Below are 28,000 nucleotides of genomic sequence, written 5' to 3'. Positions count from 1 at the left end.
AAAATGAAACCTGAAAGCGAATTGGAAGTCCTGACTCCTTTGAAGCTCCTTCCAGAAGAAAAATATAGATCTATGTTCATGTTTGATGGAGTTTGGTAAGTTCTGGAACCATAGCTTTCCTCTTTAAAGATGAATGAGACAAGGATGTAGCATTGTTCTCACTTGAGCTTTTCTCACCACAAAGTCTGGAATCTACAATTTTGGCTCCAACCTGGGTGGCACATTTTAAGAGCCCATTTTTCAATGACTGTGTTTGGGAGTCTGATTTTAGATTACACCATGTTAGCTGCAATGCCACTGTGTCCGCCAGTTTCAGCTGATGAAGTGGTGGCACTTATTGGACAGATCAAGAATGGCAAAGCGGCCGGTCCAGATAAAATCCCCTCTGATATGATTAAGACTGCGCCCCTATGGTGGGCTTCCATTCTTGCTGACCTATTTACTTGGGTAGACGAAACCGGGATTTTGCCCAGATCTTGGTTACAATTAACAATAGTACCTATCTTTTAGGTATCTTTTTTTAAATCTGAAGACGACATTTGATTCAGTCAATAGAAATTTGTTATGGTCCAAATTATCTAAATTGGGCATCAATCCCAGATTATTGTTTTTAGCAAGAGGCTGCATTCCAATACTTCATGTTGAGTCAGATTGAACCCACAAGATAATCTCTCTGACTCTTTTTGTACCAATAAAGCAAGTGAAGCAAGGTAGTATCCTTGCTCCTGTTTTATTCAATCTTTTTATTAATGATTTAATATCAAACTTGACCTTCATTGATTTGCACTGCCTCAAACTTGGTCATCAGCCAGTACCTGTATTATTGTATGCAGATGACACGGTCCGATTTCTTGGACACGTGTCAGGCTAAAACGCCTGATAGCAGGATGTATTAAATATCTTTCTGCCAACAATCCTAATTACACTAAATCTAAAATTCTTGTGTATGAGGAATCTTGGCAGTATCGTTCCTGGGTTTTCCATGGCAAGGCAATCCAACAAGTTAAGACATTTGGGTATTTGGGTTTGAATTACAGATTGTCATGGTTCCCTCAATGCATTTTGCTATTTATTCTGCTAAACTTTCATCTCAGGCCTTCTTTTTACATTTTTTTCACTTGAAAAGAAATTCATTCATTCCAGCAGCTCTATGTATTTTTAATGTCGAAACTTCAGCCCAACTCCTTTACAGGATTCAGATTTGGCTGCCAGCCTTCAATCAGGATGTTGAGAGTTCTCTCAACCTTTTTATATTTGGCTTAGTCCACTGCATTCCATATGCAGCCTTATGTCTGGAGGCTGGGCAGTATAGACTTGAGATTTAGCTTGGGCCAAATTGATCAAGTTCTGGCTCAATGTTTGCTTCAATGTGGGGCAAGCTCCTCTTTTCCAAGCCTTACGTTCTGATTCCTGGCAATCTACAGGTTTTCGTTGTTTCATCCTTAAAATCCGTTCTGTTGGCCTCTTGCTGGATACTTTGGACAATGATACTTTGAAGAGGAACAGCATGAGCATCTTGTGCAGATTATGGGACATAAAGAGCATAAGAACAGCCCTGCTAGATCAGGCCATAGGCCCATCAAGTCCAGCTTCCTGTATCTCACAGTGGGCCACCAAATGACATTGAAAGCCAGGAAATTAATGCAGCTGCTAATAAGACCTGTTCCCTTTTTCAGCTGCAGTTACCATTGTTCCTTGGTTGTCGTCCTAGATATCTGTGTGTGCGAAATGATCCACAGATCCGTTGAGCTTTTACAGTTGCTCGATGTAATATGTTTCTATCTCGTGAGCTAGAAGCTAGATTTTGTCAGCATTCTCAGATTTCAACCAAATGTGCATGTAATCTGGGGGATACTGAATCCTTGTCGTAAGAGGCGACTAAACAACCACTGGGTAGATGGGGCTCGTCAGCCTGGGAAGGCAGCTCATCTGAGAGAAGGAAAACTCTGATCCCAAACCTCCACTGCCTTGTGGCTACATCCAGTTATGGAAAAGGTTTCAGGAGTCAACCTCGAGGCAAAATCCGGAGCCGGAGTCCCTGAGGCAGTTCATGGCTGAACACAGTCACGTTCTGGCAACTCCTGCGATGCCGCTGGAACCAACCGTATTGGCCTCTGCCTTTCCATTGGACCATGCCAGTGACGTGGAGAGGGGGGATTTGCTGCATGGGTAACAGCCTCTCCTCCATACCTACTTTACCCAGGCTTCGCGCACTGGAGAGGACACTGTGTTCCAGAACCACCATTCAGAGCGTGACACCATAGTCTTCCGAGACTGAAGGATGCCAACTCAAAATAGTACTGCACTGCCCTTATTATATGCATATTAGAAGCAAGTTTCTAAATCTGCTTTCAGGTGGCCCTTTATGGGCACGATGAAATTCTACGTCTGCCTCTAGTGTCTACTGACACGCTGGTCATAAACCAGCTGGCTAAGTTTTTGCATGATATTGTAACTAGATGCAGCTTCATATTCCCTATCCACCCTAACAATTCTATTTCTTAGGCAGAGAGACTGTTTATATTTTGCTTTGTCTGTATGTCTGTTTTTTGACTGACTGCCAATGCCCAATAAAGGTTTTTGAAATTGAAAAACTAGCTTTTCATTTGGAATAGGGGCAATGGGTATACCAAGATCAGTGCTTTAATGACCAATATATAAGTAGGAGGGCCTTGTGCAGGTTGAGTTCCCCTAGACCCACACCATTCTATGGCTGGCTATGACTCAATGGTACTTCCTCCTCAATAGATAAGCGTAGGATTTCACTATAGGTCTCTTACAGCCGTTGTGTACATGAGAGAGAAACCTGGGTGAAAAATTAATACATCTTATCCTTGTTCTATCCATGTTTGCTAAATGCCATCTTGGGCATTTTTCTAAATAATAGAGGACTGGGGAGCAGTCGTGCTTAAGACCACTTCACTTGTGTTTGCAATAAGAGAGCTGGATATTTAAATTTGTCTTTGTGGAAACCAGAGTGACCTTTAGGTAGGGTAATACAATCTGTAAAAGCATGACAGGGTATTGGAACCTAAGGGGGACAAAAATACAAAACACCTATTTGTTTTGGATACTTTATTGCTGTGATTTGGAGTCCTTGATTGTAAATACATGCATGGTGATTAACTTATTTTTTTAACCTTTTTCAGAGGTTTAAAAAAAAAATTCTTTTTAAACCTATTTTTAATTTTGTTTTTCAGATAAAGAGAACTTGTCTGGGGACCAGAGCTGGGTTCTAGATTAATGCATCTAGAAATGTACAGAAGTAAAAGCACATAAATATATTATACTTTAAGTAAGGCACTTGGTTTTATAGCTGAGATTTATATACTGTAACAAAACAAAAATATAAACACAACTGAAACACAAAGCTAACATTTACAACTTGGTCAATGGAATCAATATTGCTCCAAGCAGGAAGTAGATTTAACCTCATAATCAGTTTGAAAAGAACAACAATCATAAGGTGGGGGAGGAAGAAAAATGAGATCAATAGAAATAAGTTAAAACAAAATTCATATAAATGACAAAACTACTGTAGCTACTTATAAGTTGATCTCACAGTTAAGTCGAGGGCAGGTTTTAAGCTAAAAATCCTGGAATCTTTTGACTGCTGAATAAATTGGGCGGGGGGTTAAATTTAGGAGGGTGTCTGATTATAATTTTGTCTGATTTTACCCAAGGCCAGATCCTGAAAAATAACCTACTAGTAATTGGTACCTAAGAACTGTACAGCCTCTAATTTATTAAAAATACAGTAAATGATCATAAGGTAGAGGAGGTCAATGGCAAATGACCAAAGGGCTGACAGAAGTAGCACTGGCTTGACACACTGCATGGCGACATGAAAATCATCCTCCTACAGCCAGACTAAGCCCACAACCGAGAGAAATGGCGACTCCGATCCAAAATAGCAGACCCCGCCACCACACCGGACAAACGCTGAGGAAGACAGTAAATGATCATAAGATATATTTGTATTCATTAACACTTTAAATTCTGGTCTTCACAACCTTTTTGTAAACACTATCAGAGTAAGTACACTGCAAACAACATGCCAGTAGAATCATTAATCAAATCCTCCTTCAAGGTGGCTGGTGTGTGAAGCCAGAAACTCTCTATATAACACATAACTGGGAGTGTGCAATTCAATTCACAGCAGAGAGACACTCAAAAACCAGATGATAAAAAAACCAGACCTCTGCCAAACATTTGCAAATGAGAACAAGGGGGCAGTCTCCTTGTCTAATTGCTGGCATTTCAATATCGTGAAATATTTGAGTTTGCAAAGAAAGGGGGGCTGGTAGTATTCTTATTTCTATATTTGTAAGCAGGGCCTCTGAGAGGAATTTTATCAGAGGGTACAAAGTTTCTTTTGGGCCCCTTTGCAAAGGGAGAGAGTGGTGATGGGCAAGCAGAATAGGGGCAAAACAAGCTGGGGGGAGGGTAGAGACAGCTGGAAAAGTCTTTGGTGCCCAGGTCTACCAGCCCACATGGGTTGATAGTGTCACCAAGATCCCCTGCGGGCAACAAGTCTGAGTACTGTAGATAGGAAACTGTAAGAACCCAGGAAATTTCTGGGCCCCCTCCTTTGGCTCCTGGGCCCCTCTTTTGACTCTGGGCCCTGGGTACAAATTACCCTCTTTACTCCCCCCTCTCCTAGGCCCTGTTTGTAAGATGTATAATCTTACAAATTTATCAAACTCCTCCCTGTTACCTGCATCCTTTTCCTTGGCTTTTAAATACAGATGTGTGCCACTTAACAATAGGGATAATTCTCAGATCCCTTTTATGCACTTAGGTCATTAAGTGAACATTTAGTCCAATATATTGCCTTTGTTGTGTAAACACACACTCTGCCAGACACTAGCTGACTGCACAGGCTAGAAATAGATTGCCTCTTTGCATTAAGAGCCTCTCTGCTGCAGGCTATGGGAGATGTGATTGCCTAATTAAGAGCATCTTTATTGTGCTTTGACCACCTGCATATGCAGTCCCTCAAGCAACCAGTTAAGTGGCACATGCCTGTAGACTCTTGGTATTATGTTTTGTTTCCCCTTTTGCTCTCCAATTGGTTTATTCCCCCCTCCATAAGTGTATCAATTTTTTTGTAAAGTGGCTATTTGTATGGAGTACGGATGCTAGGAGAGGATTCTGAGTTAGGGTGATTACTTGCTAATAGTTCACTATAATCGAAAGTTTGTTTGTACTCTACTCTGTTTGTATTCTTACCCTGGGAAGGAGGTCTTCCTGAGGAAAACTTCTTCTGCCTTGCTGCTTAGCTTTGGAGGACAGCAGTGAGTCACATCACTCTATTCCCAGTTTCCCCTGTAAATGGAGGAGGGGGGAGCCAATGACAGGCAGCCCGATTCAATTGCAGGACAGTGTTGGTGGCTTCTGCAGTGGCAATGGCTGTTGCAAATGTACTTAAGGCATGTTGCTGTAGCTGGGAGCCAAAGGGCACTGACAGAGAGGCCACCTGCAGTAAGTTCCCCACCAAATGGTGGGGAGGTATTTCTGGGTAGGTGGAAGGCAGGGAGAGGGCGAAATCAGGTGGGCGTAGGCCCAGAAGGGGGATGGGAACTGCTGCCACAGAATCCTATCCCTCTTTCTGTGCCTTGGAGCTCCACACAGTTCTCCTCGGTTCTGCACCAGCTAAATAGATGGCGCAGCTCCCAGGAGACCTGTAGGGGCTGCTGGGGCTCTACACAGGGTAAGGGAACTGATGTTCCTTACCCTAAGGCTGGGGTCGGCAACCCGCAGCTCTAGAGCCGCATGCGGCTCTTTCAGCTCTCTCCTGCAGCTCCAGACTCCTGGTGAAAGTGGTGGCACTTGCTGTTCCGGAGCGCATTTTGTGGAGGCAGAGAGGAAGAGGCGAGGCTGGTTGGAGAAGTGCGGGAAAGGGCGCCTTGTTAGAGCCAGATCCGCGTCGGGGGCCACTCTTGGGCTGCACTACTGGGGCTGACTTCTGAGTAGACAGGGAGAGGATCCACTCTCAAGCTGCTCTCCTGTCCACACATCCCTGGGAGTGAGCCCCGTTGACTCTCCTGGGGCTGACTTGTGAGTAGGCAGGGAGAGGAGGGGCTCTGAGGCTGCTGTACTCTCCACACTTTCCTGGGAGTGAGCCCCCGTTGACTCTACTGGGACTTACTTCTAAGGAGACAGGCAGAGGATGTCCCCTGGTTCTGGTGTTATGTGAGAGTGTAAAGAGCATCTCTCTATCCACTCTGTCCATCCCCTGCATAATTTTATATGTCTCAATCATGTCCCCCCTCAGGCGTCTCTTTTCTAGGCTGAAGAGGCCGAAACGCCGTAGCCTTTCCTCACAAGGAAGGTGCCCCAGCACCTACAAGAGGGGGCTACATTATAAAAATGGGACCTGTAAGAGGGGAGCGCATTATAAAAGTTGCATATACAAGAGGGGAGTGCATTATAAATTGGGACATACAAGGGGGAGTAATAACTATAAATCTCTTTATTGTATTGAAAAATACATGTCATTAGATTTTGTATTTCATTGTACCTCTTTTACAATACTGTGGAAAAGACACAAAGATGACTATTTACTGTTGGTCAGGATTTTCTGCTAGGGAGGGCACCAGCCCAAATCTTGCCTATAGCACCAAATTGGCTAGGGCAGGCCCTGGGAAAATAAATTAGTATTTAATTTAAATTTATTTTATTTTAGCTCTTTCGTTTTTTATATGTAATTCTAAATTTAATGCAACACACTATAGTTTTTTTATACATAGCATAAAGGTAAAAAAAACTATATATGCAGTGCTATCTTCATTTTAGATGTCAAAAGGGTTTTGTGGCTCCCGAGGTTTTCTTTTCTCCGGAAAACGGGTCCAAATGGATCTTTGAATGTTTAAGGTTGCCGACCCCTGCCCTAAGGAGACCTCAGGCTGCTTTCCAGGCCCTGCAGGATACAGTGGTGGTCCTTTCTGCTGTACCAGGCATTACAGCCGGATAGAATACTGTTAATAAATACTGTTAATAATATAAGATTAGGCCCTAAATGCTAGGTGCTACCAGATCTACCATGCCAAGAGGCAAGTGAAAAATAAAATAGAAATCCTGATGCTACTAATGGGGTACAATCTCTCCTCTTCCCTTACAAACGTCCATCAGAGTTTGGGAAATTGACATTCTCCAACTGGGCTGAAGGGGCAAAGGAATGGTCTGAAGCCAGGAGGCAGTTTGAATTTGGAGATAATCGAATGAAGGATATCTGACTGAGATCTGGGATGTGGGTGAAACTGAAGCATCTTTGGAACCTGCTGTTGCATTAGCAACTGTGGGCCCACTCCTATCCAATTTTCCAGTGCTTTTGCTGCTGTGTCAGTGGGGTATGCACTGCTTCCTGTGATGGGAAGGCAGTCACAGAGGCCTCCTCAAGATATGGGAACATTTGTTCCTTTACCTCTGGACTGCATTGAGGCAGCACCGGTGCTGGAAAGTTGGATAGGATTGGGCCCTGTGTTGTCTGCACAGCTGGAAAAATCTGTTTTCCATTCCAACCTTCACTTAGCATATGGTATAATAGACCAATTTAATAATAATTTAGTTCTTTTTTAAAAGGAATAACTTGAGAAAAAAATGTGAAGATGTCTTATGTGAATGGTCTGTTCCCCTCTCATTAGGTTAGTGCCAAAGAATAGGTGTGACTGCCCTAGACTTCACATGCGGGAAATCTATCAGCTTGCTGACTACGTCGACAAGGATAAGCTTGCTTCCATCGCAGAAAGACGTGAGAAGGCATTTGTTGCTTTTCGGAGAAGGTAACTTTCCCCAGGGAGTAGGGCTGTGTTTCATATAATTATGCAACACAACAGGAAGGGCTGTCATGGGTCTTGCTGAATTAGTTCTTCTAGTCACTGTTGTGTCTTCAGTAGCTTCCTGGCCCATGAGTAAAGCCATCCCTTTTAGATTATCCCCCGTTTGTGATAATCCGAGGACAGGTCACCTTTTACCTGTGAGGTTCTACTTCTTGCTGTTAGAGCTGACATGGCCTCCTCTTTTTTCTGTTCTTTTGCTTTAAGTAGTTGTGAAAAGTATGTATATTGCCTTTCATCAGAAAGTTATCAAATGGGCAGCCCAATTCCAATTTTCACTGCTTAGGAGTAGGGGTTTTTAACATCATGAATATTATCTAGTTCTACCATGGAGCGGAGATTCAATAGGAGAAGGCTGAACCTTCTCCACCTTGGAGAAGAATAAAATCAATGGGCAGTCTAACATAATTAACTATCTTTTTTAATCAAAATAAAGTTTTCATAATATTAATACATGTTTCTTGACGCTCATTCTGAAGCAGTGACCAAGCCCTTCACGGAAAAGATTGCTGTGCTGGGCTAGAGGTTGATCATATCTGAATCTCATCACAGGGATTCTACTGTTTTTAACACTGGCATTTTGGAGAGGGTGCAAAGGGGTGCATTTTTGTTTGGACAAATTTTTGCTTCTTTGGCTGTTTTTATTGCTTCCTCCTTTTTGATGATTGATTGCTTTACATTGTAGTTTAAACTTGCTAGTTGCTTTGCCCTTCCTTTTCAGGATTAAGAAAGGAGTATTAAATCTTCAAAATAATTTCATACCAGAGCAGATACAGATCAAGGAATGAACGTGGGCTTCGGGTGATAGGAGTACAGAACATAATCTGGAACCAACAGGGAGGTGGATCTGAAACCCAGTCCTAGGATTCCTGTTGAAAACTGTGGCTGTGAAAAGTTTGGAAATGACCTTCAGAGTAGATGGATCAACACAACCACTGAAACAGAACAGCCAGCTTTTGTGTTGTTGCTCAAAGCACCTTCTATAAGCCTTGTGGCTAGGCTGGTCCTGCTCTAGTTATGGCTTAAAAACAAATAGGAGTGGAATAGCAGTGGATCTAGTGCTGGGCAAAGGTCTGTACAACTCTAGGACCATGCGGGAAGCCTCATTGTGACTCATTGTGTCAGTCTCACAGTTGTGCAAGCTTTGTTGCACTTAGAAGTATGGGGGTGGCTTTGCACACAGGGGGGCAGCATCTCGTGGGGGGGTGACATCGTTGACCTTTGCCCCAGAAGCAGGGTGGGGTAAGTCTGCCGCTGCTCAGGTTTAAAAAAGATGTTAACAGTTTATAGTACTGCCTAAAGTGATTTGTTTTGGCTTTCATGAAGGAGAATCCTGCCAAATATTGGAAAGAGTTCTCATGTAACTCTGTCTTGATTTGGGTAAACTGAACAAATTAAAATTGGCAATTCAAGTTCTAGCGATCAATAAAAATTCCAAACTCAGCCTGGAAATGCAACTCCCATGTATACCAAAAGCTTCTGCCAGTCAGAGCACACACAACTGAATTGTAAAGACCTATCTAGCTATGACCTCCTTTTGTTTTGTGCTTGGGTACAGCTTCCTCAGAGGCGAAAGCTTACCAGACTCCCCCCACCTGGGCGGATTTTTCTTCAAGCAAAGCTACTGGGGTTCATGTCTGTCTGAAAGTCACTCTGAAAATGTTCAGAGGCATTCCTTTTTGTTGATCCTTTTATATATTCTAGAGCTCAGCCCTGGCATTGAGAAGAGGTTCTGGGGTTGAGAGTTTAAGCCCATCAATAAAGCAATAATCATACAGTAGTCACCACTCATAATGCTGGAATGGTTGGGTGTGTCCATTTGCAGCAAAGGGGTGGTATTTGAAGAAGGTGATCATGCTGCAATGAAGCACTAAAAAGCGGGAAAGAATATACTGGTACAGGAAATTTATCTGCCCCATCCCTAATTCTTACATGGCAGTGTGCCAGCCTCTTTTCCTCCCACTCCATGAACTGAAAAAGGAAGTAGCTAATGGAATCCGAGAGGAAGTGGGGGAGGGGGAGAGACAGGTGGGAGGCTAAAGCAGTTCTGAGCATTCTCCTCTCTTCCATACTTTCTCTTCTGCTCTGTCCTCCGCTTCCTGTTCCAAACCAGGAATTGGGAGGTGGTTAAGAGGGAGCAGTGGGGGCAAGTGGGCAGGTCCAGATGAGTGTTGCCCCCCCCCAACCTGCCCCCTGAGACAACTACCTCTGTTGACCATACAAGCAGACCAGACTTGGCTTCTTCTGAGGGGTGTTTTACTCTGGCCACCTTGGGTGGAAAGCTAGGGGAAGCATTAGCCTGGTAAGAATGTCTTGTGTATTGGTGACTCATCTGGCCTCAGCTGGGCACATTTTAGTGTCTCCTCAAACTTGCTCAGCAAGCTGCACAAAGAGAAGGAAAGGATGGCAGTGGCTGCTCCTTTTCTGCTTGCTGTCGGCCTCCCCCCCCCCCGTGGCAAGGATGCTGTAGCAGCTCACAGCAGTCACTGTCTGTTGCAGTACGCAGCTGACACTGCAGCTCCAGAGACTCAAGGTCAGGCAGATACTCCAGGTAAATAACGAGGCATAGACACGGGAGTGCTCCACCACCAAATGTCCTTTACTTGAATTATGTACAATATTTACAGTGCAAAGGCAGCTCAGCAAGCAATCAGCAAAGATAGCACTTTTCTCAATTCTCTGATCACCGATGTAGCTTCCCACAGACACTCCACATAACATCTCCCACACAGCAGCTTGCACACGCTGCAATATATACTAGCACTGGCCAATGAGAGGCGGGCTAAGATCTGGTGATTGCATGACTCAATGTCTGGTGACATGTCTGGTGACATGGTATTGCAGGGTATTGCATCATCCCTGCTGTGTCCTGTTGCATCAGCCAATCCCATGATGCATCAGTGCTACACTGCATGCATGCAGGCCAAGACATCAGGGCCTAGCCTTGCTCTATCCAGCCTGTAAATTGACTATAGGCCTGGGGCATATATCATAACACTGTCACTGAGTGCAGGCACAGGGGAATGAGTGGCAAGAGCAGTGATATCATTCAGCTGCTGGTCAAAGAAGCTGAGGTGGTTGCAGGTGCTAGAACTTTCCCGCTTACTTGCCAGCACCTGGGGAGCAAGCAGGGACGCAAGGGTCCCGATTACTACAGGCCAAAATAAACCTGACTGAGCTTACATGAAGCCCACATGTTTGTATATGAACAGAGCAAAGTGTAAAAGATGGGTCTGCTTTTTAATGAAAAGGAATAGGGGTGAGTCTCAGATAATGCAATTGGAGATCCTTGCACTAGAAAACAAGGAAACCTGCAATACAAACGACTTCTGAACTGTGTGTCAGTGGAGCTGCCACCTTGCCCATTGCCAACATCCCTCTTCAACTTTTTAGCTGGACTCAAAAGACTCATTTTAGCGGGTCTCAAAATGACCTTGAGAAGAAGCCAAGTTTAAATGTGCATGTTGACTGCTTTAAGCTTGATTGAAAGGAAGCATTGCTTAAAATGCTGTGGTTATTTTTAAATAGTTTATTATGTATGTACCTTTTTGAAGACTGCAAATTTACCGTGCTGCTTTTGTCTTTGTGCTTGAATATAGGTATCCCTTTGCAGCTAAAGAAGTCCTTGTTGCTCAGCCAAACACTCCTTTAAGCTACCCCATTCAAGGAGCTGAGGTGATGCCTTTACACACAATTGTAATTCCAGGTATGTTGGCACCAATGGCTGAGCCACTGCCAGAAAAATGTTTTGGTTTTTTTAAAGTGGGGACACTGAGTGAACAATGGAATTCTTTGGCTCTGTTAAGACAGAAGTTGAAATTTGACTACTAGACTTGTTGCTTGCTTTTGCTTTTCTGTGGCAACTTAGGCAGACCTTGGCTTGGCTGCCAGTTTTTCATATATTAGTGTTTCATCTTGAATGAGATCATTCCATGAAGTCTCTGGATTTGATGCCCAGTTCCAGGCACCCTTGCCAGCTGCAGAGCCTACAGACTTTATCATTGGCAGACTAAGGCAAGAGAGGGAATGATGAGTGGACCAGTAGCAGTTCAAAGAGAGTCTAAAAGGCGGTGTCCAGGTTCTTTTTAACAACCCTAAATCCACATTAAGGCCATGATTCTAACTGTGCCCTATGCTGGCACAAGTCCCTTGGGCTGGCCTGGGAAGGCTGTAAAGCACGTTTGCGCCTCCATGGGAGGAAGCCAGGCTGGCGCTCTCAGAAGCGTTGGCCGGCAGAGGTCTCCGTGCCGGCTCCGTCACAGTTCCTTGAGTCGGCTGGGATAAAGGGTAAAAGGTAGGTGTGGGGGAGGCAGGGAGGGGGAGGGAAGGAGGCATTCCTGGGCAGAGGGAGGGAGGGCGATGGGTGGCCCATGGGGCAGGTGGGCAAGTAGGTTGCTACTGAGCTCTGACCCAGAACCTGTTTGCAATACCAGCACTCATCTTTTGGCATATGCGAACTAATAGCATACCTCAGCATGTGCAGCGGGCAGGAAGTCTGGTCTAGAGGGTAGAGCCGAAGATAACATCAAAAGGTTGCCAGTTCGAGGCCAGTGGCAGCTCTAGGAATGGTGAGACCTTGAAGCAGCTGACATGCTGAGCTGAGTTATTCCACCTGCTCTTTGGTGTGAGCAAAGAAGCGTCTTGGCTGCCCTTCAAGTGAGAGATGAAGGAGCTGCTTGTCAGCCAGCGTGGGAGGCAACTGGGGGCCAGCAGTGATACCAAACCAGAAAGATCCATCTGAAATGTTGTGTGGGACTTGCAAGACAGAACCTTTCTGTGATTGTAAAAATCCCTTTGGGAATTTAGAAACAGCCTGCCTATGTGAGGGGGTGCCTGCCTTGAATAAAGTCAGAGGAGTAATCCGATGACCAGAAAGGCAATATATAAATATCCAGTTTATTATTTTTATTATTATTTTTCTCAGAACCAACCTTCACATGGCAGGCAACACTTCCAGATCAGAGGGCAGGGTTCCCAGTTTGGCCCGAGTTCCTGAATTCCATTATATAAGTGAATAATTGATCTCAGAAAGTACTGTAGAAATGCTCAGTGTTCCTGTTGTCAGACTCTCTTTCTGAGGAGCTCAGAGTGTAGTATATTATGTGTATTCTATTGTATCAACCTTGTATGGTAGGTTAGGTGGCTAGATACTAGTCCAAGGTCACTCAGAGAGCCACGTGGCTGAGCAGGGACTTTAACCCAAGGCTTTCCCATTTCAGTCCCCCCTGTTCTCTATACCTAACTGGCATCTATTAGGCAAGCTGAGAAACTTGGTTGGGGCAGCAGGTTCTTGTGCTCTCATTGAAGGACATAAGGATTAAATTTATATAATTATATAAATAAATATATAAAAATTATATTTCTGTAATAAGGATCATTTAGTTACATTTTCACAATATCTGGGACCATTTGAATTTTCTTCCTTGGGCACCAAAGTATCTTCAGCCATCTCCTGCTGGGGAAAGGGAGTGAGTGAGATCAGGGAATGCCTATGCAAAGAACTCTTTCCTTCCCCCCCCCCAACCTTTTTATTTCTGCCCAGCTCCCCTCTTGCCTTCCCAGGTGGGGTAAAAACAAATATGGGGTATGGGAATCCAACCCGTCCCATTATATTTCTATGAGCATTTGGAAAGCAAAAACTTGTGCTTTGTCTTTTGGGGACAATCTCTAAAAGCCACTGTGACAGCAACAGATTGCCCTGACTTGTAATGCATTCCAATGGCCATTTGAAAGGGACCAATGCATTTCAATGGCTGTTCTTTATCATTTGTTTTAATATATCCCACACAGAGGAGTTTGATGGTACCTTTGGGGTTCTTTTTGGTGTATGGGTCCCTTCCTTGGAGAGTACTGCAACCTGCTGTCTAAAACAAAGAAAGGCAGCTTTGAAGCATCAATCAGAAGTTTTCTTACATTGAGAAATGGGCTTGTTGGGTTTCTTTTTTTTTTTTAAATAGACAAATGTATTTAATCACAGCATTGTTCTATGCTTCTTATTACTGTTTTCTGCATGAAGGCTGTCTCTTTCCTTTTGTCCTTGAAGGGCTTGGTTTCCATGGAACATATGAAGCAAGAAAACACCAGGTAACTACAAACTTTTAAGAACTGGTTGCAGGTGTGGTGCCACTCTGTTGCAATCTTCCTGACGTATTCAAGCTTCTTCTTAAGTTTCAGGTCGGTATTTCAAAGGCATTCAGAAAGAATGTTCACAACACAATCCTTGTTCCATTGAGTAAGTTCCATTGAGATCAGTGGAGCTTACTCCCAGGAAAGTATGTATAGGACTGGAGCTTCAGTGCAAACCCCCCTCCCCCCCCCCCAAATGTCTGAACTCAGATCTAGGAGAATGTTCCATGCAACTCTCCCTTTCTGGAAATACTCAAAAATTTCAATATCTAACCCCCTATTCTTTATCAAACTGCAAATACTGAATTTAGGATGCCACTTGGAATTGTGTAGTAGATAGTTATGACTAAACTTTAAATGCATCCCTGTATTTAAAGGTAACATATTGGTGGACAGATTGAGTGGCAAATAGAGACTTCCACAGTTTTAATCTCTCTTCTGGCATAATAGGAGACTTTAAACAAGTCAGTCCCTCTCAGTTTTAGAAACAATGGGGGGGGGGGTAATGTCCTATAGGGTTGTTGTAAGGATTACATTGGGAAAATCCACATGAAGCACTTCAAACTCTCAAGAGCTATAGAAATACTGTAACCTATTGCTAGTCTGTGATAACTAAACTGGGGAAGCAAAGGCAAAAGAGTGACCTTGAACTGGCTGTTATAATTGAATGATGATTGTTCAGCTGTTCCTTTTTGCTTCCCCCACTGCTGTTTCGAAAGCAGCCACCATCCTCACTGCTGCCACTGCAGTGCTCCTTCAACCCTCCTTGGCCCTGGCCTCACACTTTGCTTTTTGAGCACACAGTGGCAGGCCCTGCAGAGAGGGGTGGAGATATGGTTGGCTAAAGAGTGCCCATCTCCACTCTTTCATTCCAGCCTCTGTTCCCACCCCCTGCCATTTCAAAAGGCAAAGTGGGAGGCCTTGATGGAGGGAGGGAGAGATTATGGGGTCTGGTGGCAGCAGGGACTTTTCCTGCTGACACATAAGTGTGGTGGCAGCCAGAGGGGACAGTGGCTGCCTCTGCCAATATGCTGCCATGAGGTTGACTGGGGCTCATTAGCAGGCAAGCCTTGTACTTCTTTCCTCTTAATCGATATCCATATGCAAGCTGATTTACATGGATGAGGAAGAACCGTTTTGTCCTTAAAGCATTTGCCTTTCCACAAAACTTCTAGGTGATTCTCAAAACATCGCTTGGTGTTCTCAACACCCTTGCAGATGTTTCTGAAGAAGTGGTGCGCGGGCGAGGGGAGAAGAAGCTGACCATTTCTACTTCCAGCACAGAGCTACTAAATCACATCTTGAAACATGTCACATACACCAGCACCAAATATCTAATTGATGCAGTCGATGTGGGTAAGTGGGACTGCTACTGCTGGACTAGTCCTCTAACTTGGGCGCCCTTCGGGGAGAAAGGTGGAATACAAATCCAATAAATTAATAACGTGGGGAGCTTTGTCCTTTAATTGGCCACCTCTGTCTTGTTGAACACCTCTGCCCTGTCTTGTTTGAAATAAACAGGCTCTGCAGAGTGTGCAGGGAGTGCCCTGCTTATTTCAAACAGTATGGCACTGGAGAAGACAACAGCTGAAGGTAAGGGGGAGGGTGGGCTCTGGATCACCACACCTTGCCCACTCAGCTGTTGTCCTAAGCAGCCAGGTGGTAGTGCCAGGGGAGCTGGTAGTGGTGATAGTGGGTGGTGCAATCTTATGTATTTATTTATTTGAGGGAGTGCGTACCAGGGACTTGCAAGCAGGTGAGGCAAAGCCTCCCCTGACATACCTCAGATTCCCCTGTGATCGTGCATCCACTTAGAAACTGGGTGCAGCACAAGTGCAATCATGGGAGAGGCCAGTGGCATACCTGGAGGAGGGCCAGCAGGACAAATGCCCTGAGTGCCAACCCTCTGGGAGCGCCTCCTCAATCCTCCCTGCTGCCACCCGCTGCATCTTTGACTGTTTATTGGGTTTTATTATCTATTTATTACATCTGAGTGAAATAGGAGTATTTTTTATTTTGAGATATTTATATAAATGGATGTACATGTAGTATTGGATGTGAGATGGATTTAATTGTGTTGTATGATTGTTGTATAAATGTTTTTATGTCTGTGTCTTGGAGCACATTGAAATTTTGTACAATGACAATAAAGTCTTTATCTTTTTTCTTTAAAGGGAAAGTAACTGACAGCTCCCCCAGCTTCTGTCCCTTTAAAAAAACAAAAAACCCCTCCTCCCAAAGGAGGAGGGGAGCCCACAGTGATACAACACCAGTATACAGTGATACAGGACTGAGCCACAAGAGTTGAAAACTAACCCTTTCTTTCTGTTACTTTTCAGTAAACTTTTCAACAAGGACTCATCTTGTTAGTTTTCCTATGACCATCCGACAGCCAGCAATTCCTAAGCTGTTTGACCCAGGACCAGGTGAGCTTTTGGCCCTCAGTCTAGAGCCAATGTGACTTGCTATTACCTCTCTTAAGGCAAGAGAAGTCTAGGAAGTAGATCTATTTTTCTTTTCACATTTTGCACACCAGTGGCAGTCTTAGCTGCTGTGCCACTGGGGGGGGGGGCAGGACCGCAGAATGCCACCGCCCCAATGAGTTGACTCTCCCCCCTTCTGAGGCGCTTCGTTGTTTGCCCGAGAACTGGAAGTGATATTTTAAGGCCCTTAGAAGGCGTTTTGAGAGTCAGGGTTTTGCATGCAGCCTCCTCCTGCACTCCAAAGGCCCTCTGGAGGGAGAGGAAGGCAACAGGGGGCAAGGAAGACGCTGCTGCCCCTGCATGGCACCCCGACGCACCACATTAGCTCCATACTATAGAGCAGGGGTCTCCAAACCCTGGCCTGGGGGCCAGATGTGGCCCGCGGCGAGCCTCAATCCGGCCTGTGGCCAGCCTCTTGTCTGCTGAAAGCCCCTGGCCCACTTGGTCAAACATGACCGGAACTGTGCTTTGGTTGCATCTGGAGGGTGTTCTAAGGGCCAGAGAGGTTGAATGAATGAGCCCATTCATTTGTTTATTCACTCATCTAAGTTCCATCTCTAAATTTTTATATAAAATTTATATTTAAATTTTTTTTTGGCCCTCAAAACCATGCCAGACGTTTGATACCCTCTAGCCAAAAAGTTTGGAGACCCCTGCTATAGAGTTTCCCTAACAGCCACTAGCTGTATGATAGGATATGCAAACCGCTCAGCACCTGCCAGTCACAACTGAGCAAGCACCCAAAGTGGAAAGAACAACCTTGGAAGTACATGACTTCATAGGAAGATGCCGAACTCAAGCTGTGGTCAGAAATATTTTGATCCATGTGGGATTCAAGAGAGAGTGATACTCCGAGTGCAGTATGTAGAGGTCGTCTCCCCATGCGGCTGGTTGTGTAAGGGCCCACTTTATCTCCCCCCCTTTTTCATGTCTCAGATAACAACATTGCTAACCTGGTGACCATCACAACAAAGACTTTTTTACGCTATCACAAGCTGCGGGTTCTCATCAAGAGCTTAAGACAGTACTACCCGGACCTCAAGCTAATTGTGGCAGATGACAGTGAGCATCCAGAGAAGATTGAAGAGGCAAACGTTGAACAATATATTATGCCTTTTGGAAAGGTACCCACAAGTGGGGGTGGTTGTTTACTGCTGCTTCTCCTCTGCACACTGGTGGTGAGTGGGATTTCCTGGTAAGGTTTCTAGCTGTCTGATAGCTGCATGGCAGAAGGAAGGTGGACAGGTAATATTATCCTGTACACTTACAAACCTCCAGTCCATCTCCCAACTATTAAGAGAACTATAAATTCTCTTAAAATTAGGGCTGGAGCAGCTCAGGACAGGGCACTTAGAAGCTTCCTTTTTTTTTTTTTTTTTGGAGTCAAGTTTGTGGTTCCTCTAGGGCACAATTCCTTCTAAGCTAATGGAAGAAGGGAAGATAATGGTATGACAACAGCATGCAGTGAGTTTTGAAAGATGGAGGGGGGGGGGCCTTGACTGCCAGCATATCCTGGCAAGTGAGAGCAGTCCTATGAATGGGAGAGAAAGGAGGTCCTCTGAAGACTGGGGAGCCTGGCCTAAGCAACTCTACCAAAGTTAATGCTTCATGGATTCAACGCATATAGTACTCCCCAGCTCTGGCCCTTGTTTGAAGGGTGCACCCCCTAGCCTCAAAATGAAATGGCGGCGGCAGCACTGTTACAACCCACTTGTTTGGGTTGTGACCCACTTCTGTGTCCTGGCCTACCTGTTAAAGACCTCTTATCTGAAGACTGAAGTGCTAAGGAAAGGAGCAGTCGGTGGTGTATTGAGAGTGTGGCAAACCAGGGCACATGTCCTGGATGTCATTTGGAGAGGGGCACCAGCTGCTAGTGTTGCGACGGGGGGGGGCGAGGCGGCCGCTGGCCTTGGGTGCCACGATGTGGGCGGTGACAAGCTGCCCCCCAGCTCACCTGCGCCCCCCAAAATGGTGTCTGTGGCACTTGGGCTCTGGCTGCGAGCGTGCCTCTTCCAAGTGCAGCTGCAGCTGAGTTCCCAGGAGGTGCATTGATGCCCACCCTCTTTCCAAGCCGGGGGAAGCTGGAGGCACAGAAACAGAGCCGCATGGAGCGTCAAGTTTGTTGGGTGGTGGCAGCGGCAGTGACATGCACACACCCCCAAGCAGGCTGCGGTGTGGGGGGGGGGATAGGTAGTGCAGGGAGGGGATGGACCAGCTTCTAGGAAAGTGAGCAGGAAGGAAGGAGGGTGAGTGAGCAATGGGAGAGTGTGGGTGCCGCAGTGAGTAGTGGCTGCCCCTGGGAGGGAGGGCAAGCCAGCCAGTTGGAGGCAGAGCCGCAAGAAAGCCACCACTGAGCCAGTTCTTTTGGCGGTGACGTGCTCCTGGGCATGTGCCCATGACAAACAGCCAAGTTGGGGGGGGGGGTTTGAGTAGCCTGGGGGGCAGCTTCCTGGAGCTCGGAAGCAGCAAAGGCAGGAGGTGCGGGCAAGTGGGGCTGCAATACTGCCCTCACTTTCCTAGGAGTGACTATTATGGGGCTTAATTCTGAGTAGACATGCAGAGGATTGGGCAGCCAGCCAGCCAGTGGTGCTTCTGATCCAGGGATGGGGAGGGGAGGGGAGCTGGCTAGCCAGCCAGAGACTGCAGGGGTAAGGGTGGATGGGTGAGTGAGGCTGCAATACTATCCTCACTTTCCTGGGAGTAAGTCCCTTTGATTATTATGAGGCTTACTTCTGAGTAGACACATGCATAGGGTCTCTCTGGTCAGGCGAGCCTCTTCTGCCGCTGCTCCTGCATCCTCCCACTGGGGCTCCACGTCCTCACTTTGAAGAGTGGGAGGTGCAACTGCTGTGGCTCTGATTGAAGACCCAGCAAAGAATGGGGGGAGGCCAGGAGCTTCCAGTTTGCCCACCAGAAATTCCCAAGCACGAGTCCTGCCAGAGCACCCCAAAGATAAGCCCTGGGAACCACACACCACATTGGCTTAGCACAGGGAGACTTTCCTCAGGCACAGGGTTTCTCCCTGAGACCCCTTCAGGGGCTCCACAAGAGCACAAGCAGGCTGCAGTCCTACCCACACTTTCCTGGGAGTAAGTCCCCTTGACTAGTATGGACATGCCTAGGATTGAGCCATCAGCTAGCCAGCAGTGGCCCTAATCCAGTGATGGGGAGGGGGGGAAGAGCCAGCCAGAGATTGTGGAGGTAAGGGGGGGGCTGCTATGTGGAGGATGCTGTTTTGTGCAAGGGGGAAATTGTGGTGGTATGCTCTGAACTGTGGAATGGTTAATCTGTCTCTGAGCATGAGCAGAGTGCACCTTCCTCCTGTGACTGCAAAACACTTTGGAGCATATGTGTGGCACAGTGTTCTCCTGCTTAAAGATGCTCAGGCTGCCTGCCTGGGCTCAATTTGGTGATTGTGGAACTGAGATTTGGGGAGGGGGGATGGTCTCAGGTGGAGTGGAACAAAAGTGGTTGGATATGTGTTTGAGTGGGCTGTTATGTGGAGGATGCTGTTTTGTGCAGGGGGGGATGTGTTGGGGGGATGCTCTGATCTGTTGGACAATGGTGAATCTGAATGCAATAATAAATATAATATAATTTTATTTATTAAATTTTGTTATGGGGGTAACCAAATTTTATAGGCCCTGGGTGCCAGATGGTCTTCATACGCCACTGGCACCAGCCGCTACTGAGTGCATGCGCGCTCCAGTTGTTTCCGCAGTCAGGAAGCAACTACAAGGACCACTTCCTGGGCAGTCACAGTGGCGGATACTGCTGGGAGTGCGCTTGCGTTCCAGCTGCCCTATGACTCAGGAAGAGACTGCGAGAACTCGGAAGTGATGTCCTGATGTTGCATGACATCACGTGATGTCACAGTGTTTCTGCCCTGTACGCCACTGGGAGCAGTACCAGTGTTGCCACACTGACTGACAGAATGATGTAAGAATGGAACCTTCGGGGAGGAAGCAAGCATGGGCTTTCCCCATGTACTACAGAGCTTCCTGCAGTAACCCCGTGGAAAGGAAAAAGGAGCAGCACTGCAGAGGCTCTTGCACCCAGGGCCTAGGAGAAGGGGGTAAAGGGGGTAATTTGTACCTGGGCCCAGGGTCAAAAGGGGTGCCTAGGAGCCAATGGAGGGGGCCCAGAAATTTCCTGGGATCTGACATTTTCCTATGTTGCCCATATGGGATGCTGGGGACACTACCAATGCCACATGGATAGGTAGACCTGGGCACCAAAGACTTTTCCAACTGTCTACCCTCCCCTCACCCTGCTTTGCCCCTCCCTCCCATTTTGCCTGCCTGTCACCACCCTTTCCTGCTCTGTTTCATCTCCCCCTTTGCAAAAGGACCCAAAAGAAACTTTGTACCCCCTGATAAAATTCCTCTTGGAGGCCCTGCTTGCACCACCAGAGCAATGCAAGAAGCATTGCTTGAGGCATGGTATTTCTCTTGGATGACTCAGTTTAGCTTGGGAGCTGCTACTTACTGATGATGTTCCAAAAGTCATAAAACAAGCAGGCACATGAATGACTAAGTTGGGATGACCAGGCTGTATCCATGACAGCTCCACCTCTTCTCCTTCTGAAGCCTCACTTTGGAATGAGTTGCAAAAATTTACACACACTTGCCTGGGCTCCAGTGCAGTGTCCAGTTGTGAGGTGGAATGGCTTTCTAGTTTCCATGAGGAGTGAGGCCACCTTTATGGAAAGGGCTCCTTACTGCGCATTCATAACATCTTCTGTGTCTCCCTCTGACTTTTCCTGCTTTGTTTTGTCAGGGCTGGTTCGCTGGAAGAAATCTGGCCATCTCTCAGGTCACGACCAAATACTACCTCTGGGTGGATGATGACTTTCTGTTTACTCAAAACACCAAGATTGAGAAACTGGTGGATGTTTTGGAGAACAGCGACTTGGATGTGGTAGGCAATTGTCCCTTTCCCGCCCCCCTGATCTTCACCATGTCCTGTGCTAGTGTCTTCATTTGGCTTGTGTCTTAACTTACGTTGTATTCTTGGAAGAAATTCCTTTAACTTTCATGGCCCTGAATGCTATTCTACACGGAGACTGATGTCTAGCAGTGTTTGGTTTTGTGAGTCAATATAGAATGAAGAAACAGCACTTCTGGCTGAGAGCCTGTCTCTTTGATGCCTGCTTAACATGATCAAAACTACCTGCGTTGTAGGATTATTTCCCAGGAGGAGGGTAACAGTAGAGGACACTGTTCCATCATCATGGCCTGGGTATTACTCTCAGGAGTGTAACAGCACAGTGTTGTGCAAGAATGGAATTTGTTACTGGATGCAGAATTCAGCAGATTAAAAATTTCAGCATCTTCTCCCCTCCCTTTTTTTAATAGCTGGGGGGGGGGGAAGGTTCAGAATGTGTCGGCAATAGTGAAATCCTTAGTTTTCTATTTTTTATTTGATTTTTCACTTTTTAAAAATTTTTCACCCTTCCTCCAAGGAGCTCAGGGTGGTGTACATAGTTATTCACTTTTGTCCTCACAACAACCTTGTGAGGTAGGTGAGACTGTGAGACAGTGTCTAGCCCAAGGTCACCCAGGAAGCTTCATGGCTTAATGGGGATATGATCCTGGCTCTTCAAGATTGAGGTTGAACTCTTGAGGTCCAACTCCAGTACCACTACAACATCCTGGCTCTTGGGATCTCTCTATAGTTCCTTGTCCTTCCATGTGGCTGGTGAAGAAATTGCATGTTGCCAGGGAAACTTGCCTCCCACCATGAGTGGTGTTGGAGGTCAGTCAGCTGGGGCATTGGCCATGGGCCCACCTAGCTTGTCTGACTCCTCAGTCCCACAGATAGTACCCAATGCACCATAAAGTATAAGGTGGGAGTGCCATGGGGCTTTGCTCCAGAACCCTCACCATCTTGGTGCCAACGCTGTCTTCAGCTACCACAGAGCTGACCTGAGGGCTTCTCATGGTTGGCACAGTGTGCCACATGCTGCTTCCCCTTTACTCAGTGACATACTCCTGTTCCCTGAATTCAACAAGAGAGAAACAAAGAGGAAGAGGAAGTGTGGAGAAGGGTGGCAGATTAGGCCATCTAGCCCACCACACATCTCTGCTCTACACTCTGTCTCCTCCTCTTCTATTCCCTTAACTCAGGGAGCAAGGGTAGCAGAAGCAGGAAGCCTTGCAGGATGCTTGCTCTCCCCCACACACTAATTCACTACCTGAGCCAATTGCCTCTCTCAGCCTGACCCTGCAGCACCAATCTTCTTTTTGAAGCACCCAGATGAGCTTCCAAGGAACTACTCCAGAATGCAGCTTATAAAAACCAACCACACCCATTCCTGGTATCCTCAATGCCAACTTGATGCCAGCGCTGTCTTCAGCTTCCACAGAGCTAGCCCAAGGCCTCCCTGTGACTGGTGCAGCATGACGGGGTGCTGACCAAAGCCCATATGTTGGTTTATAGGTTGGAGGCAGCGTGAATGGGAATACCTTCCGAGTTAAGATTCACTACGAGGAAGGAGAAGACAGCGGTTGCCTAAACCTGAGAAGTGGCTCCTATCATGGCTTGGAAGGCTTTCCGAACTGTGTGGTCACCAGTGGTGTGGTCAACTTCTTCCTCGCTCGCACAGAGGAGAGCAGGCGTGTTGGTTTTGACCCACGGCTGCACAGAACGGCTCATTCAGGTAAACGGCTGTCCCAAATGTATGTGCTCCCACCTCTAGGGGTTTTTTGTGTTGGACGTATGGTAGCACCACCAACACCAGGTTGCTGGAAATCCTGGGTTAAAGTCCTACATTTGTCACAGCAAACCCCACTTACTGGTGACAACAGCAGGCAGTGGCTCCTCCCGCCAGCACAGGAGAGGGGATATCTGCAGTGGACAATGCTGCCCCAGAGGTAGCCCATATGAGCTGTGTGTGTGTATGGTCTACAGTGCTCTTGATACAGAGCATCACAGCTTACAGCTTCTAAAGTTTTATTGCTTGGAGTGGGACTCAAGGTTGCACAAGCCTGCTTGAAACTACCCAAGTTTATGCTTCTTGAACCTGAATACTGATGAGAGAGCATTCCAAATAGGACTTCTCTGGTAAAAGAGAAGATGCTTATAATGTTCATCTTGCCATGTCCTGAGAATCAAGCTGGTCCCAGAGATGAAGCAGGGTCTAAGGCCAGAGCTTCAATCCAAAATGGCAGTAGCATCACTGCCACAAGCTGTGAGAGATACAAGGAAGCCAGAACAAAAAAGTGTGCTGAGAAGGGGGAGAAATGGGCAAATATCCTCTTGATTTTGCAGCATTGATGCCCAATTGTAAGGTTAGGTTTTTTAATTCTTTATTCTGGGCAGCTGTCTGGAATGAAAAATGCTCAGCTGTTGCACACTTCAGCTGTTGCAGACTGGCTGCTGCAGTCATTTTGCAGTCAGTCAGCGGCCATTTTGGGAGCACTGCAAGAGACCATTGTCAGTTCCTGCCGTGCCTGCTCAAGCAGGTAAGGCAGTGATGGGGGCGAAGCTGTGGGGTGGAATGGGGTGGGGAGGCAGCAGGAAGTGATGGATCCAGTGGCGAAAGAGTTAAACGTTGAATGTTTAAAATGTTGTTCCATAACTGACTGATTTCTCCTTCACTTCCCCTTGCTCAATGTTCTCATCAGAATTTTTTATAGATGGACTGGGGGCCTTACGAGTTGGCTCGTGCAGTGATGTTTCTATAGGACATCAGCCAAAAAAACCTACAACTGACCTTCACCTAGCTGATGTTGAGAAAACATATGATACATTCCGGCACGATTCACAGGAACTGAACAGGTTTAAACGGGCTCTACTCTACTTTAAGAACAGATTGAAATGCTACACAAAGGGTTGATGGTCATATTCCATCTCCACCATCCCAGCGTCCCTGGATGTGATGTTTTGGGAAGGACTGATGCCCTTGGTTCAGTGGCTTTGGAAATGTCTTTCTTGGAATCACGTCTCCTGGCCAGAGCCAGAGAAGTTCTAAATTTGCTGACTGGAAACTGCAGTTCTGATTTACAATCAATTTTCCCATTTGGGCGGTTCTCACAGCAAGACTGTACTGTGGCTGTCTGAGGTGTTGCTGATTTTTTTCTTCCTTCTGTATTGAGTTTGACATAAGGCAAACTGGTAAATCTTGTGTGATGGTAGACATTTTGTATGTGCTCTGAGTAAAAGATAATGTGTTGTTGTTAACAGTATTTATATACCTCTTTTCAACAGAAGTTCACAAAGCAGTTTACAGAGAAAAGTCAAATAGCTGATGGCTCCCTGTCCTGAAAGGGCTCACAGTCTAAAGAAGATGCAGAACACCAGCAGACAGCTGCTAGAAAAGAGACTGCTGGGGTGAGGAGGACCAGTTACTCTCCCCCTGCTAAATAAAAGAGGAGCCTCCACTTGAAAAAGTGCCTCTTACCCAATTAGCAAGGGTTGTCATGGCACAAAAAGCGGAGGGGGTGAAACCTAGGGGCACAGTTTACTTGTCTTGCCTGCCACTCATTTTCATGGTGATTGTGTTCCCCATTAGGGTTATGCTGCTGTGTATTTTTTAAGTTCAGCTAATTTGTGAATGAAGATACCAGCTTCACAGGGCATGCTGATTTAAAGTTGAAATGGGCACTTTTCTGATTCCATATGGTTAAGTTTTATGTACATATAAACAAAGGCTATTCTGAAACTAAGTACCGCTTGGCTGTTAAAAAAAAAAAAGGACTTGAGGAAAACAATCTAATACAACTCAGAAGTTAAGTACCATGGCCACACTCCATCTCCATGCAATCCGCCTCTGAACTGAGGGAATTGTTATGTCATGGGGCAAGATTCTTTATCCCCTCCATGAAGAATGTTTTTACCAGGCTCAGCCAGCTCATAACCCCTTCTGCAGGTCGTGCTGTGTGTGCGTGAACCATGAATGGTTTCTCTAGTGCTCTCAGTCTCCAAACTGCTTCCCAGCCTGCCTGGCCTTCCTTCTCACAACAGCTTGATGGGGTAACAGAATATTTAGCCCTGTTGGAAGCACTGAGGCTGAACAGATGGATGACCCGATCCAGCAAACTTCATCAGCCTGCCAAATCAGGTGTTCACAGGCAGATGATCCCTTGGTAACAGGTGTGCAAATGTCTGCTGTGTTGGGGTGAGGGGAACCACCTCCAGCAATGGACTGGGTAATCTGTGTAGCTTCATAGCGATCCCTGGGTACGCTGCTCTTGTGCACCTTGACACTGTTTACTGAAGGGCACAGTGGTGCAGGGCCTCGAGAAGAATTTTATCAGGGGGTACAAAGTTTCTTTTGGGCCCCTTTGCAAAGGGGGAGGGGTGGAACCGGGTGGGGGAAGGTGGTGACAGGTGAGCAGAATGGAAACAGGGTGGAGGGAGGATAGAGACAGCTGGAAAAGTCTTTGGAGCCCAAGTCTAGTAACCCATGTGGCATCAGTAGGTCACCCAGCATCCCCAGTCGTGGTAGTTTCCCCACCATCCCATGTGGGCAAAAGTCTGAGTAGATAGGAAAACATAAGAAGTCAGGAAATTTCTGGGCCCCCTTTTAGACCCTGGGCCTGGGTACAAATTACCCCCTTTACCCCCTTCTCCTAGGCGCTGCAGCGGTGCATATGCAACATTTTGCTGCTCCCATTTTCTTTAGGGTCAGGACAAGGACTTGCCTGACAATTCCCCACTGCAGCAGTAATCTGAACTGGATCTCCAGCAAGAGGCTTGCGCTGTATGCAGCGCAGGATAGGCGTCCAAAGTGGTTCTGTCAGAGGTAAGGGGAAACTTAGGCACCCTGGCCCCTATGGATCTCCTCAGACTGGCTGTCCCACCTATGTGCTCCCACCTCTAGGGGTTTTTTGTGTTGGACGTATGGTAGCAGCACCAATACTAGGTTGCTGGAAATCCTGGGTCAAAGCCCTACATTTGTCCCAGCAAACCCCACTTACTGGGGTAAACCCCACTTACTGGTGACAACAGCAGGCAGTGGATCCTCCCACCAGCACAGGAGAGGGGAAATCTGCAGTGGCCAATGCTGCCCCAGAAGTAGCTCATATGAGCCCCTCTGTGTATGTATAGTCTACAGTGCTCTTGATAAATCTGAAACATCACCGCTTTCAGCTTCTAAAGCTTTATTGCTGGGACTTGGACTCATGGTTGCACAGGCCTGCTTGAAACTCCCCAAGTTTGGGTTCTTGAACCTGCATCCTGATGAGAGAACATTCCAAGCAACACTTCTCAGGCAAAAGGCAAGATGCTTACAAAGTTCATCTTGCCACATCCTGAGGATCAAACTGGTCACAAAGAACAGAGATGAAGCAGGGTTTAAAGCCTGAGCCTCAAACCAAAATGGCAGCACTGTCACTGCCACAACCTGTGAGATGCTACAAAGCAACCAGCACAAAAGTGTATTTGGTGGAGGAGGGGGAGAAATGGGCAAATGTCCTCTTGATTTTACAGTATTGAAAATTAGTTTTTTATTCTTTATTCCGAGCAGCCCAATCCTAACTGGGCTCCCTGGAATAAAAAATGCTCCACTCTTACACACTTCTGCAGTTGTAAATTGGCTGCCGACAGCAAGCAGCAGCCATTTTGCACTCATTCAGTGGCCATTTTGGGAGCGCTACTGTAAGAGACCATTGCCGGTTTCTGCCACACCTGCCCAAACAGGCAAGTCAGTGGCGGGGGAGGAATGGGAGTAGGGAGGCTGAGGGAAGTGATCTATCCAGTGGTGAAAGAGTTCAACGTTGAATGTTTAAAATGTTGTTACATAACTGACTTATTTCTCCTTCACCTCCCTTTGCCCAATGTTCTCATCAGAATTTTTTATGGATGGACTGGGAGCCTTACGAGTTGGCTCCTGCAGTGATGTTTCCATAGGACATCAATCAATAAACTCTGCAACTGACCATCACCTAGCTGATGTTGAGAAAACGTATGATACATTCCAGCTCAATACAAAGAAACAGATCAGGTTTAAACTGGCTTTACATTACTTTAAGAACAGACTGAAATGCTACACAAAGGATTTCACCCATTTTCCATCTCCAGCATCCCAACATTCCCAGATGTGATGTTTCCAGAACTGATGACCTTGATTCAGTGGCTTTGGAGATCTAGGAATCAGTTGGCCAGATAAGTTCTAAATTTGCTGAACGGAAACTGCAGTTCTGCTTTACAACCAATTTTGTGGGTGGTTCTCCCAGCAAGACTACTCTGGCTGTCCAAGGCGTTGCTGATTTTTTTTTTCTTGTGTCAAATTCAATTCAGAAGCAAACTGGTAAATCCTTTGTGTTGAGACAGTAGCCATTTTGCATCTGCTCTGAGTAAAACATAATGTGCTATCACAGCACCTAGAGCAGAAGAGGTGAAACCTAGGGGCACAATTTACTTGTTTTGCCTGGTGCTCATCTTCATCGTGATTGTGTCCCCCATTAGAGTTGCGCTGTTGTTGTTTTAAAGTTTAGCTAATTTGGGAAGGAAAATATTGCCTTCACAGGGCATGCTTATTTAAGGTTGGGCATTTTTCTGATTGCATATGGCAGTGGTTCCCAGACCGGTGGGTCACAACCCACCAGG

The 28,000-nt window shown here is 46.2% G+C and overlaps 1 protein-coding gene across 1 annotated transcript; it reads left to right on the top strand.

Annotated features, from left to right (window-relative positions):
• Positions 1–3: 3 nt before the first annotated feature.
• LOC136652333 (beta-1,4 N-acetylgalactosaminyltransferase 2-like) lies at positions 4–27,495 on the top strand. Its single transcript, XM_066629268.1, has 10 exons — positions 4–95; positions 7,647–7,784; positions 11,438–11,544; positions 13,882–13,922; positions 15,140–15,320; positions 16,304–16,390; positions 17,384–17,571; positions 21,227–21,367; positions 22,889–23,108; positions 27,242–27,495. Exons 1-10 carry the CDS (start codon positions 4–6, stop codon positions 27,493–27,495), a joined length of 1,449 nt encoding a protein of 482 aa, XP_066485365.1.
• Positions 27,496–28,000: the final 505 nt, after the last annotated feature.

The sequence above is a fragment of the Tiliqua scincoides genome, chromosome 5 (assembly GCF_035046505.1).
Source record: "Tiliqua scincoides isolate rTilSci1 chromosome 5, rTilSci1.hap2, whole genome shotgun sequence".
NCBI classification, from domain to species: domain Eukaryota; kingdom Metazoa; phylum Chordata; class Lepidosauria; order Squamata; family Scincidae; genus Tiliqua; species Tiliqua scincoides.
The sequence above is the reverse complement of the archived record's forward strand: the minus strand, read 5'-3'. Positions and strand labels throughout refer to the sequence as shown.

Coding starts and splice junctions, on each gene's coding strand:
- LOC136652333 (XM_066629268.1), top strand. CDS start 4: ATGAAACCTGAAAGCGAATTGGAAGTCCTGACTCCTTTGAAGCTCCTT. Junction 13,923..15,139: donor ATGAAGCAAGAAAACACCAG/GTAACTACAAAC, acceptor CAAAACTTCTAG/GTGATTCTCAAAACATCGCT. Junction 17,572..21,226: donor ATATTATGCCTTTTGGAAAG/GTACCCACAAGT, acceptor TTGTTTTGTCAG/GGCTGGTTCGCTGGAAGAAA.